Source organism: Cyprinodon tularosa, unplaced genomic scaffold (assembly GCF_016077235.1).
Source record: "Cyprinodon tularosa strain WSP-4 unplaced genomic scaffold, ASM1607723v1 ctg278, whole genome shotgun sequence".
Classification (NCBI taxonomy): Eukaryota; Metazoa; Chordata; class Actinopteri; order Cyprinodontiformes; family Cyprinodontidae; genus Cyprinodon; species Cyprinodon tularosa.
Window position 1 is genome coordinate 467,414 of NW_024038983.1, and position 12,470 is coordinate 479,883.

Consider the following 12,470-nt stretch of genomic DNA (forward strand, 5'->3'; position numbering starts at 1 on the left):
CAAAAACGTATTACTTCCTTTCTACTTCCAAACCTGTAATGGGTGTTAGTACTTTAGAAAAGCACCAAAATCCCCCTGAGGAATGTGCCGAATGTAATTCCAAGCCAAGTTTTTAGCAGACACATACACAGGATGAGGGTGCAGCATGGCCAGCAGCTCAGGAAGGCTGCTTTCTTCTAATAGTAATGACAAACACAGCACGCATCCTTGACATCAGCTGAAAGGAGAAGACAGAGATTAAGACAAACACTTTTACACAGACAGCTAGGAGGAATTATTCGATAAGTGCTTTGCTTTTCTCACCTTGCACTTGCTGGCTTTATTAATATAAATACTCACCGCTGTGAAACCTGAAATCCCATGGCAACCCCATCTCAGGGCATTAATGTAAACTCAGGCTTTAGTCGTCATGCATTATTTACAGGCTTATCCAATTAACTGTTCACTCAAATCTCCATCTCCGTCTCCGCCAATTAAGGGCCCAGCTCCTCTAATGATCACTGTGGAGGGTGGGGAAAAAAACAAAGCCAGAGCAACGGAGCAGAGAAAGGGAGAAAACTGGAGAGAAGAAGGTAAAGAGAAGAGAGGTCATGTTTCTTTAGAGGTGCTGTGATGGGAAGCTGTTGAGTTTAGGTGCCTTCCTCTGGATGCATCAGTGGGTTGAATTGTCTGCGATAAAACCCGGCATGATGTTAAGTGAATCGCAGCATTCCTGCAATTAAAGAAGTTTTTGATCTTGCTTTGCTTTTCCCACTACACATTCAACAAGTTTAATGGCTTAAATGTCACCTTTTTCAAACCAATGGAAAAGAATTGGTATTGAGGAGTTTTGATTTCTTTAGAATATATAACCAAAAAAATTATCAAAAATTAGAGACCATATGAGATCAGTGAAGGGGTCAGGTTGATACTCTACAATGACTCATCACTTTTGATAAAACTGATAAAAGACCAGCAAATCCTAATATATCAATATAGAAACAAATGCAGGTTTTAGCATTTTCCCATTTGACTAATACCAAAGTATATTGTATATATATGCATTATATATAACAGAATTATGTTTTTTTTAATAGGGCAAAAATATATACCACAACTTTCCATGAATTTGAGCAGCCTATAACACATCTATTTTAAGTTTTTTTCCCCCTTCATTTTCAAACTAACAAAAATAAAACAGCTGAACAAAATACACAGTGGCTCTTTAAAAATTACAAATGACAGGCGGTATAAATACAGTTTATGCAATGTTTGTTGCTCTTAACTTGCCTTTTTACCTCGACTGAACTGAAAAATGTCTCTCTGGATTGTAAAGGTTACACAGCCCTGGAAGATTGGAGTCATTCAGCTAATCGTTGACACATAATTAAAAAAATAAACAGCATCTTTAAAGCAGTGAACTTTACTTCACCTACAAACAATTCACAATAATAAGTCAAAATATAAAAAATATCAGTTGAAATATACAAATAAGTAAGAAAGGAAACTGTGGCTAACATTGGCATAAGTAAGCAAACTACATTTTCCATCTATAGATCATTGCTATAGCTGTCAATCATTTTTACCAGATAGCAGAATTTCAAATTTGCTGTTTCAAGTCAAGATAAAAACTGCAGACTTAAATCTCTGCTCATGCTCCATGCCGCCTGTGAAGGCAGTTCAACTCACTTGTTTTTTTTATCCCCTGTCACTAGAGGTGCATTGCCCTCAAAAGCCTGGTTGGGTTGAACGTCAGACATGTTAGTTTCAAATAGCACTTTGCAGATTTTCACAATTCCTCTGAGAATCCTACTGATTGTGTTTCCCCCATTTGGAGAGTTTCCTTTGACAATGTCTGGGTCAGGATGACTGGTTGGCAAAAACTTTAAAAACTTTATATTTAGACAACTTCACAGGATAACCGTCCAATGAATGGTCAGACAAAGAAGTGTGTTCTTGCAGAAAGTTTAACTTCTGTAAAAAAAAAAATATATATATATATATATATATATATATATATATATATATATATATATATATATATATATATAAAATTAATAAAATCTCTGTTTCAGATGTTACTTCTTTTTTATGATATCCTTTATGGAGCAGATTCAACAAATGACAAATTAAATAAGAGGTTATAGGTGTAATAATCCATTAGCTGATTATTTAGATAACCTTTAAGGGTTTTCTACGTAGCATTTCTGGCTGGACTCCGTGGTGCAGAAGAGGTCTCACATTGAGAAAACATACATTCAGGCTAACAAATTATTAATCAGCCTGTGCTTTTAAATAGTTTTTAATGTCTGTTAAATGCGTTTTGGGCTCTACAGGCACTTCCATGTTATCTCTTAAAAAAAGCATCAATATTTCTAACATCAGCTCTGTCACGCCTTGTCTGAACTCATTCTATTGAAAAATGTAATGCGGATGCTCCTGACATAATTCTCTGCAATAAGTCCTCGATATATTTTATTAGATGCCATATCTATAGATGGTACAACGTTTCCCATGCCGCTACCCTTCTTCCCTTTTTGTTTCTCTTCCATTTTCACAATTTAATATGATGTCTGCCTGACCCAGGAGGATCTAGCAGCCCGTTTACCCCAGTAAAGTGGAGTGAATGCGAAGCAAAAGCACTTACAGTGGAAGCACGCAATTACAGTCTGAAAAACGGCTTATTATAAGTTTGTTTTGCAGCATTTCTGCTTTGGTTTTATTTATTTTTTGTCCTTCTTAGTCTACAACTGACAGATTTAAGGTAACAAATGTGAACTGAACTAGTGGTCTAATCATTGAAATCACTCAAACCTATACCTAATTGTCTCGTTTTATTTATTAACGGATCATTACGTGGAAAACCAGATTAATGTGATTAATTATTTCCACTTCCATCAGCATGCAAAGTAAAAGTATGTAATTACCTATTTGGATCATTAATAGGGCAATTATGCCTGGCTACAAGGCCTTTATGTTAATGAACCCCACCTCATAAACCTCACTAACGCAGAAGGCAGTGGAGCACCTTCTGAATAATTTAAATGCAGTTTAATGTTTTATGCACGGTCATATTTGTGCAAGTTCTGACCTTTTCGCTAATTTGTTGAGGTATGCTGCTGTACTTTTTGGGACATATTGTGGAAGTCGAAGAGGGGCCGATGATGAACGCTCCATCCCTCGGTGCCACACACATGCAACTGCAGCACTGCCCTAAAAAAAAAAAAAAAGAACCTCATAGCAGCCATGACTCACTCATGCAGACAGAATGAATTATTGATCATGTTGACAGAGTTGAGTTTAAAATTTGTTAGCTGATAAGGCACAGTGGATCACTTCATCTAAATACAGAGAGCTAAGATGTAGCTGTCAGTGGAGCTGGTTATTTGGCTATCACACTGCAAATGCAATGGATTGTTAATCCAGATTAATCTGGTCGGTCTCCTGGTCTGTCATCCTGCTTGCTTTAGCACTGTCCCCTGGAACGTTGTCCCCTCTCTTCCAAGTGTTTAGCTGAATCTTACTCGATGTCACAATCATAACTTTAAAACAAAATGTGTTTCTTAAAAAAAAAAATGTTCTTGACACCAGACACCTTCATGTCCGGACCAGTTAGCTTCACATGCACACCAGAAAGTATCTTGTGTGCTCCAGTTAGTTCCTTGTGCGCACAAGAAAGTATTTGGTGTGCAGCATTTAGAGTCACATTTGCATGTATCTTGTGCGCACCAGTTACTTTCTCATGCACACCAGTTAGTATCTTGTGCACATCAGAAAGTGTCTTGTGCACACGAGTTAATTCCTTGTGTGCACCAGTTAGTCTCACCTGTGCACCAGAAAGTATCTTGTGCACACCAGTTAGTGCCACCTTTTCAAGAATATTCTAAAACTGATCTGTAAAAATATACCTTTAATTTTTTTTGTTTTTTTTGTTGCTGATTTGACCTCCATAAATGATCATCCTTACATTATAAAATTGTATTCATTAATCTTCTGTGTCTCTTTTTTTTCATAGAATTTCTTCCTTTGGAACCTATTGAAATTCCTCCACCTACTGAACACGGCAACAGATCTGGTCTTCAGGGTTCCAGTCAAGGCAACGTCCTCGCTTCTGTCTCCAGTGCTCAATTCCAATGGGGCCTTACGTCAGTGACTGTCCCCAAACCAAGAATCCCAGGAAACGTGGCCTATTTGGATGAGCAAGAATCTTGGGGGCCAAAAGAAGCTAAAGCAGGACCTCTGGAGTTGATGACATTGCACACCTCCCTTCTCCAAGAAGACCTGGAGAACTATTCAGGTGAAGGCAAAGATCAGGATCCAGAGGGTGCACATACTTTGTCTGGCAAAGTCAGGGCTGTTTCAGGAGAGGAGAAAGACATGGAAGGTAGTGGAAATGGGAACAGTTTTCTGACTGACTTTGAAATGAAAGTCAACACGTTGACTAGCAGTGGTGCCAAATTAGGTCCTACACCCAAAGCTTCACCCAAACTAGGCAGTTTTGTTACTCTGAGTGAGTACACGACTCTGTCTCAGTGGCTGCTAGTTAATCAACCCACCACCTCACCTCAGGGCACCATGGAGTCAGTCAAAGCTCTGGATGCCGAGGGCGATATCTTTTATGTCCACAGCCCAACTACTACGTTGTCTTTGCCATCCTCTTCGCAAACACAAGATGAGAGTAAAGAAAAGGGGGTGGCTACCACGACTAAAGCCCTGCTGGAGAGCCTGACGACCTCTGAAGTCACCTCGGTGGAGACCTTGGCCAAAGAGCCACAAAAAGCAGATGCTATTACCACAGTCGCTACCATAGAAAATACTTCAGACACCTCTTATACAGGGGAACCGTCTATATCTATTTCATGGGTCCAGAAAGAGCAGGATAAGATTAGCGTACCTGACCAACAAAGTCATCCCTTGGTGACTATGAGGCCTACTAAAGGATCTGAAACTGGAGTCACCAATGCCTTCAAATCTGAGACTGTCCTTACAGAAATGGAATCCAGATCTGCAGTTACTGAAATCTTTGTTGTGGGAAATGATCAGACACCTTCCAAAGAGTTACAACAAGAAGAGCTCCGAACCCCAGAGACTATTAGCAATAAAGATACTACCAATGCGTCTGGAGGTCTTGATCCAGACTGGGCATTCGGCCTCTTTCCATCAGGTAAGTTACTTCTTTATTAACACTACATAATAAATCCATCATTAGAATCAAGTGATTTTTCTTATCAGTTTGAATTTATTTAACTTCAGGACTTTGGACATATTTTGACCTTTTACAGAAATATTTTTATATGCTTAACCTAAATGTTCCCAAGTTTGACAAATCACCCGTTTGTTAAATACTGAATTGAAATTTTTAAACCCATTTTGTGGTGCAACTCCACTAACCTCACACAGTCCGATTCCTGCCAAGTATTAACATTCCTAAATAAAACATCTTAAAAAGGAATACATCATCCCTCTTTTATGCACTTATCAGGAGGCCAAGCAGTCTTTGAGGTGGGACCCAAACTGGTTGAAATAAACAGGCTCCAAACAGTTTTCAGCTGACATGTCTTTAATTCTTTGTGGTGCAGCACATCAACCAAACTACAGCATCATCAGAACAATGGCAGACATGTTTTTTTTTTTATATAGAGGTGGAACTAAATAAGAAACAAAACATTATAACATTATATACAGCTGCAAAATAACAAGAAGCAAGAATATTTGTATTAAATGAACGGCTAATAAATACATTTACCAACCAAGACAAAACAGAATCCAAAGAAATGTTAAAATTAACATAGAAAACATAGAAAACACCATACATGAGACCAAACTCCCCTTCAATTATCTAATGCTGCAGTCCTGTGCAACCCTGCTTGGACAGGGAAATGGCAAAGTTGATTATTTTAGAAATTAAACTTCACATTTTACCTCTTTAATACACATATTTCCCTATGAGGAAGAGTTACGGAATTGATAGAAATATTGTAAAATGAGGCACCCCCTAAAGAAGTCACAGGTGAAAACTTTGAGCTCCATGATGGCTAATATTAAGATAAATGATGGTCAGTCTGTACCCATCTTGCCCTAAATTCATTTTTTATTATTAGTCAAAAATACAGTTTCTACAGTTTTTTTTATATACTATAACGATTAGAGATTAATCTCTGGGCTGTGGCAGTTGGTGTCCATGCATTTACTCCTGGTGACTGGGGCGGTGCTGGGAAGGAATCAGTTCTTATCAGTGTGATAATTTTTTAATGAGAATTAAAGCATTAGAGCCCAGGCAGGATGCTAGGGCTTATGCATACATCCTGAGTTCAGGGTTCTTTTTAAATGGCTTAAAATTAAAGCGTCTTTTTTCTTTTCTATGGTCTGTTGTTTCATTTTTGCAAACTTCTGCTCTGACATGGATTTTTATTCCAGCCTAGTTCTCGTTTTTTTTAGCCTTCTTTTTCTTTCCATTTCTCTCACTCCCACGCTATTACAGAGACAGCTCCAGACAGCAATGCACTGCACTGAGGTGAGACCAACTAGGTCTAAAGCAAGTAATTACTGGGTCAGAGTGAGTGCAATTAGATGAACTTGGGAGCGACAGAGAACCTAGTGCCCAGCAAATCAATGCAGACACAACTAGAAGACGGGACCTGAAATTGACTGTGCTTTCTGCTGCTTTCTGCTTTTCCTGTTTGCTTGTTTTCACTCTGCCCCATTTTCAGTGCTGGCCTTAACCTTTTCTCTCTCACATTTTTTGTGCACTGAGATGGAAATAGTCTCTTTTTGGTCTCAGTGAGCTTGCTTTATTTTTTTCATTTGACTCAATAAAACTGAATCTGTTATAAAGTAACAAAAAGTAAATTAACAAAAGTTGTTGTCCAAAATCAATGAATTCATGAATGACTTTATTTCATACAATCCAGTAAAAATCTACAAATGAAAGACATTCAAACATTATGTAGAACTACTAACATGTATAATTATGTTATATGTTTAATTTAGTGCTTATGTCTGCAAAGGGATATAAAGAAGTGAAACTCATTTTATTAAACTCCTTCACTGTCTGATAGTCCTTAACAGAGGTGTCAAGTAATAAAGTACAAATACTTTGTTACCTTACTCAACTAGAAATTTTTTTCCTTATATATTAAAAATAGATTTGTTAGATTTGTTTCATTTAAGTTTATTTTCTTTACTGTCTGTTGGTTTTTAAAAAAATCAAAACAATCAAAATAATTAGTTTCATCCAGACATTAATTTCTTTGTGGTTTGACTCGGTGCAGCCCTTAGTTGTTGTTCCCTAAATACCTAAATAAATAGTTTTGTCAAGATAATGCACAGTTAAATTTTACACTGTTGCTATTAGTTATAAAACAAAGAAAATGTAGTATAAGGAAGTTATCATCCAGAACTGTAGAACAATTTCCTTTAATATGGTAGTGCCGAAATGCTTTGTTCATTAGCATTTTTTTCTGCATTACTTTTACTTTTATATTTTAAGTAGTTTTAAAATGGTACTTTTATACTTTTACTTGAGTGTATTAGCCCACCATAAATTGTTTAAATGTATTTATTTTTACTTATTTGTACAGCATTGGAAACATCATGCATGTCTGTTTGACCTCCTGCACACCATATTAAAATAAACACACAAAAAAAAAATACATCTTTTTCCATTTCCAATCATTTTTGAAAAAGCTCCAGGGGGTGGGGCATCAAAGACCCCTGATATAGAGAATTTCTTTTGAACACATAGGGGCAGCAGTATACATTTACACAAGCAATTAGTAGGACAGAAAATAGGAGAAAAAAGAGATTAATTAAAATTAAATAAATCAATTAAAATAAATGACTGTTGTATATCAGTTAATTTGCATCAATGCTTATGATTAGACATTAATAATGAAACGTATTTCCAACAAAACTGGGAAAATAGGGGAAAATTAATGTTTCAGTCTATCTGTTCTACACCTACGGTAAGTTGAGTATATTATCTACTGCCTGAAGAAAAGAGAATAAAAAGGTGTGTAGAAGGTGGTTAGTAAGCGCTTTGCTTTTGGTTACTGATGTTGATTTAAATAGGTCAGTAACAACATGCTATCATTTCCCTACAATGTTTCTGCTTTCTTTGGTTACCGTATTTTCACGACCATAAGGCGCACCGGACTAAAAGGCGCACTCTCAGTTATGTGTCCCATTTCTGTATTTAACACACACATAAGGCGCACCGGACTATAGGGCGCATTTTTTATATACAGGTACATGTCCTCTACTACCTTTAAATAGCTCTACTGCGTATTTAAAAATACAGCGGGGGCAAAACTGAGTATGACTGTGCTTTATTCATGTATTTATTACAAAGTATTAATCAAACCTGCGAGCTGGCCATGAGACAGACACATCGCAGATGACAGTGCGCTGTGATTACTCCTAAATTAACTTAAAATCCTAAAACCTGCCAACGGAATATGTTCGTTTTTATTGCCGGTATCCTGGTGCCTGCAGTTTAAATTATTTAGATGATAAACACCTGCCAGCCGCCACGGTGAGGCTGCTGTTGAATGGATTTCTGCTGTCGGTGCACCGCTGGTATGTGGGGGTCTGAGCGCCTCCGACAGAAATAGATAATCTGGATGAACTGACTGTAATTAAGTTTTCAGGTGGACTTTCTCACTTAAAAACATATTAAAACTATTTTATTCCCACTGATCACAGCAAATATAGCTGCAAGATTAAGATTATTTAGATGAAAAAACACCTGCCAGCCACCGCGCTGAAGAAGAGGAGGAGACCCGCCCAGATGCTGCTGTTGAATTAAGTTTTCAGGTAGAAAAATAGAGCGGGAGCAAAACTGAGTATGATTGTGCTTTATTCAAGTATTTATTACAAAGTATTAATCAAACCCATCAAAGTCATCATCCTCTGTTTCTGAATAAAACAGCTGCGCTAAATCAGACATGCCAATTTCCCCTTCTGCGCTGTCAGAGTCACTTTCCGTGCAGCGCGGCTCCTCAGAAATAATGCCGGCTTTTGCGAAAGCTTGAACAACAGAGCCAGCAGACACGTTAGTCCATCTACAATCCATCCTCAAACGGTGGCGTAACTTGCCCGGCGCTGCCTTCCACTTATCCTGAAACTGTGGTCTCTGTCGGTCATCCATCGCTCCCACGTGCAGCCTTACTTTGAACGGCCGCGTCACACCGATGTCGAGCGGTTGAAGTTCCTTTGTCAGACCCCCCTGGATAACAGCGAGCACAGTATCCATTTGATTCACCTTTTTTTTCACATCGGCTGTGAGATGGGCACGCAGCGATGGTGATGCGTGGAAAAAAGCACCTTGTCTCCTCACATACACCTGCCTTTCATCATCTCCTCATTCATCCAGCCTTTTCCATTTTCCTTAATATCATATGTCATCAGAGCGATGTGTCTGTCTCGCTGTCAGCTCCCAGATCAGCTTCTCTGATTGGTTGATGCGGCGCGTCCAGCAGCAAAACTTCAATTTTTCCATCTCGAGCAGCAGCAGCGCGTTGGCGGCGCGTCAGATACTTAAACGCTCCAGAGGCGCTGCGGCTGCAGCTCAAAACGCGCTGCAGGACCTTTGCTGCACCTATACGCGCGTCAACCATTGACTTTGCATGTAAACTCGCTGCTTCTGCTGCACCTGCTGGGTCCGGTTCACACCGATGTGGAGCGGTTGAACAGCGAGCACAGGGTTAATTTGTTTCCCCATTATTTTCACATCAGCTGTGAGATGGGCAGGCATGGAGTTACATATTAACAGCGATGGTGATGAGTGGAAAAAAAAAACACCTGGTCTCCTTCCATTCAGCCACTCTTTCATCATCTCCTCAATGAGGTGGTCTCAAAAGTCGCAGTTGGAACACACATAAGGCGCACCGCACCAAAGGGCGCACCGCACATTTTGAGGGAAAAAAAAGACGTTTAAGTGTGCCTTATAGTCGTGAAAATACGGTACACTCAGCAACTGGTCAATTACAACATACAAGTAAAGAAATAACATAAAATGAGGGTTCAAAATGTAAGAAAAGTCAAACTGAAGAATAAATGCAGAGCAGGGAATTAAAGAGTTTCAACTACTTTATTAACATGGTTGATATTTTTCAGGGTAAACATTTGTGTTTTTTCTATTCTTTTTATTCCATATTTGTGTTTGGAAAGCTTGTTTTATTCCTTTTGATTTCATCACCTCCTAGATTTTGAATAGCCCTTCAGTTAAGACCTAAGAATCATTTATGCACATGCTTTACTAACAGAATAGAGCACCCTCTGGTTTTGCTTTTGTTTGTTTTGTTGTTTTTCCAGAGCAACCCTCCTTTGTTGAGGAGTGTGTTCATGTTTACTGTGCCTTTGAAAGAATGTCTGAAACCACCTAATAACAGCAACCAGACAATATTCTGATTAGATCCTGGTTTCAGCAGAAGGACCAAGGCCAAACACTGTTCACATGGTTTGTTCCATACAGAGAGCCTCCACTTCATATATCCTATATACCTGTTGTTGAGCCTGACTGTGACCCAATATGCAATAATTTCGTTAAATGAATGTGTAAATATGTCAGACTGATTTATTCACAGAATGAAAACTGATTTATGCAACCAGGTGTCTGAAAATCATTTTCTGTCCTTTATTACATGAAATAGTTAACATATCGACCTGCTTCTGGTGACATAATTAAATTTAACAGCCACAATGAGGGCGATAGAATGTTTTCCTTTTATCCAGCTCATATTTCACTTGCAGCTTGCACAGGATAACAAGCACATCACCTTCCCACTGTTATTGTTTGTAGTTTTTGGTTCAGTTCAGTTTTTGGTGCAGACTTGATAACGGAGAGGGCGGCAGAACAGATGACTCTGGGAGGGGAAAGATGCAAGAGGTGAACATGTCCTCAACAATGCTGTCTTTATGACGACATAAACCTGTTTAATCAGTGATGACAGATTCCACTAACGCACTGCAGTGGGTCTACAGAGGCTATATTGCTTCTCTCCATCTTGCCCCTTTTTTTTGTCATGTCTTTTCCAGCTTCACTCATCATTCATTGTTATCAGACCAGGCTCAGGCCCCCTCTCTGCTCTGTTTGGGAGAATATTGTTTTGATAAGATCCTGGACTGGTGCATAACTCCACATCCACCTTTTGCAATTCCCACTGCGGTAGCCTCCAGCTAAAACACCACACAGCGGTTCACACGCACACACGCATACATACACCCACTCCCTCACATTACACAGCTGAATCTAAGCAAAAAAACACAAGCGAGACAAACTCTGCCAGAGAAAAATTCAATAATTTATCTTATGTGTGACACCATTAAAAACACAGAAACACACTCAGAAAATCCCTTTTTTTAAACCCCGAAAGGCATTAAACATATTTCATTTGATATTTCTTGTATTATAAAAAAAATAATCTTGTATATTGTACAAACCCAAACATCACATTTCTCCAAGTTTTTTTGACAGTTTGTAGAAGTTATAAAATTGATTCCCCATCCAATACATGTTCGCTACGATGGAAATTTACAGCAAGGAGGGTAGGCAGCGCTGACATCAAGACCCTCTTGGGTGATGAAGCAATGCAGGGGCATATAGTATTATTGGCCATCTATCTAGTCTGTAAATTACTGATACCAGTCTGACGCTCTGGCAAGTAGGGAACAGGATGCCTCTGAGTTATTGTCATCTTGACTAAAGCCTTGTCCAAGACTAAAGATGGATCAGACCCCTGGCAACATCAATAACACGGCAGCAAGCCCACAACTAAATTAGAGTGTTAAATTTGGAGGAGAGTCCATACGCTCACTCTCTGTGTTGGGGTGTGTGTGTGTGAGACGTAACAGGCTGTGGTGGCAAATTGTGAGATTGGGTCTGTGGATGGATGCTCAGTCTGTCTGTTGGCTGGTGGGGACCTTGCATAGGGGCAGGGAGAGGGCATGTTCTCGACGCTGCATATAGAACGCTATTGATTTTCCAACATCTTTCTCTCGGTTGCTCCCCTCTTTATTCCACCTAACCTTTCTCTCTCCCTATCCCCTGTTTGCTTCCTTTTTATCTCCCATGCTTTTCTTCTCCATGAATTTATTTTTTTTTTTTTATCACTCCTCCGGTCATGGGTAAGACAGCCGCTGGCATAATTTTTGATAGCTTCTTGAACTGCAGTTTGATACAGCGCAGCACGGTGGATTTCTGTCAAATAGTATATGTCCACTGGTTTCAATAAGCCTCAGCTGTCACCTTTCTGTAAATCTGTTCCACAGCTTAATCTGCCACTGTCCACTGCTTCTCCTTATTCTCACTTCTAATGGTGTAATTCCTCAATTTGTCCATATCAAAGACTCTTGCTGAATCTAATCCAGTTCACTTGCCAGCCCCTTATTAAATAAATGGGATTTGTAACAATATACCCTTTAGGGACACCAGGTTTCATCATATATTATGATGAAATGGATTTACACACCACTGTGTGGCAAGAGAGTGG

General features: G+C 39.0%; 1 protein-coding gene across 1 annotated transcript in view; it reads left to right on the forward strand.

The window, feature by feature from the left end:
* ncanb (neurocan b) overlaps window positions 1–12,470 on the forward strand; it is a 259,178-nt gene that overhangs the window by 130,847 nt on the left and 115,861 nt on the right. The window contains exon 9 of the mRNA XM_038290276.1: window positions 3,995–5,143. Coding sequence (XP_038146204.1) covers window positions 3,995–5,143 — 1,149 coding nt within the window. The remainder of the gene's footprint in view (window positions 1–3,994; window positions 5,144–12,470) is intronic.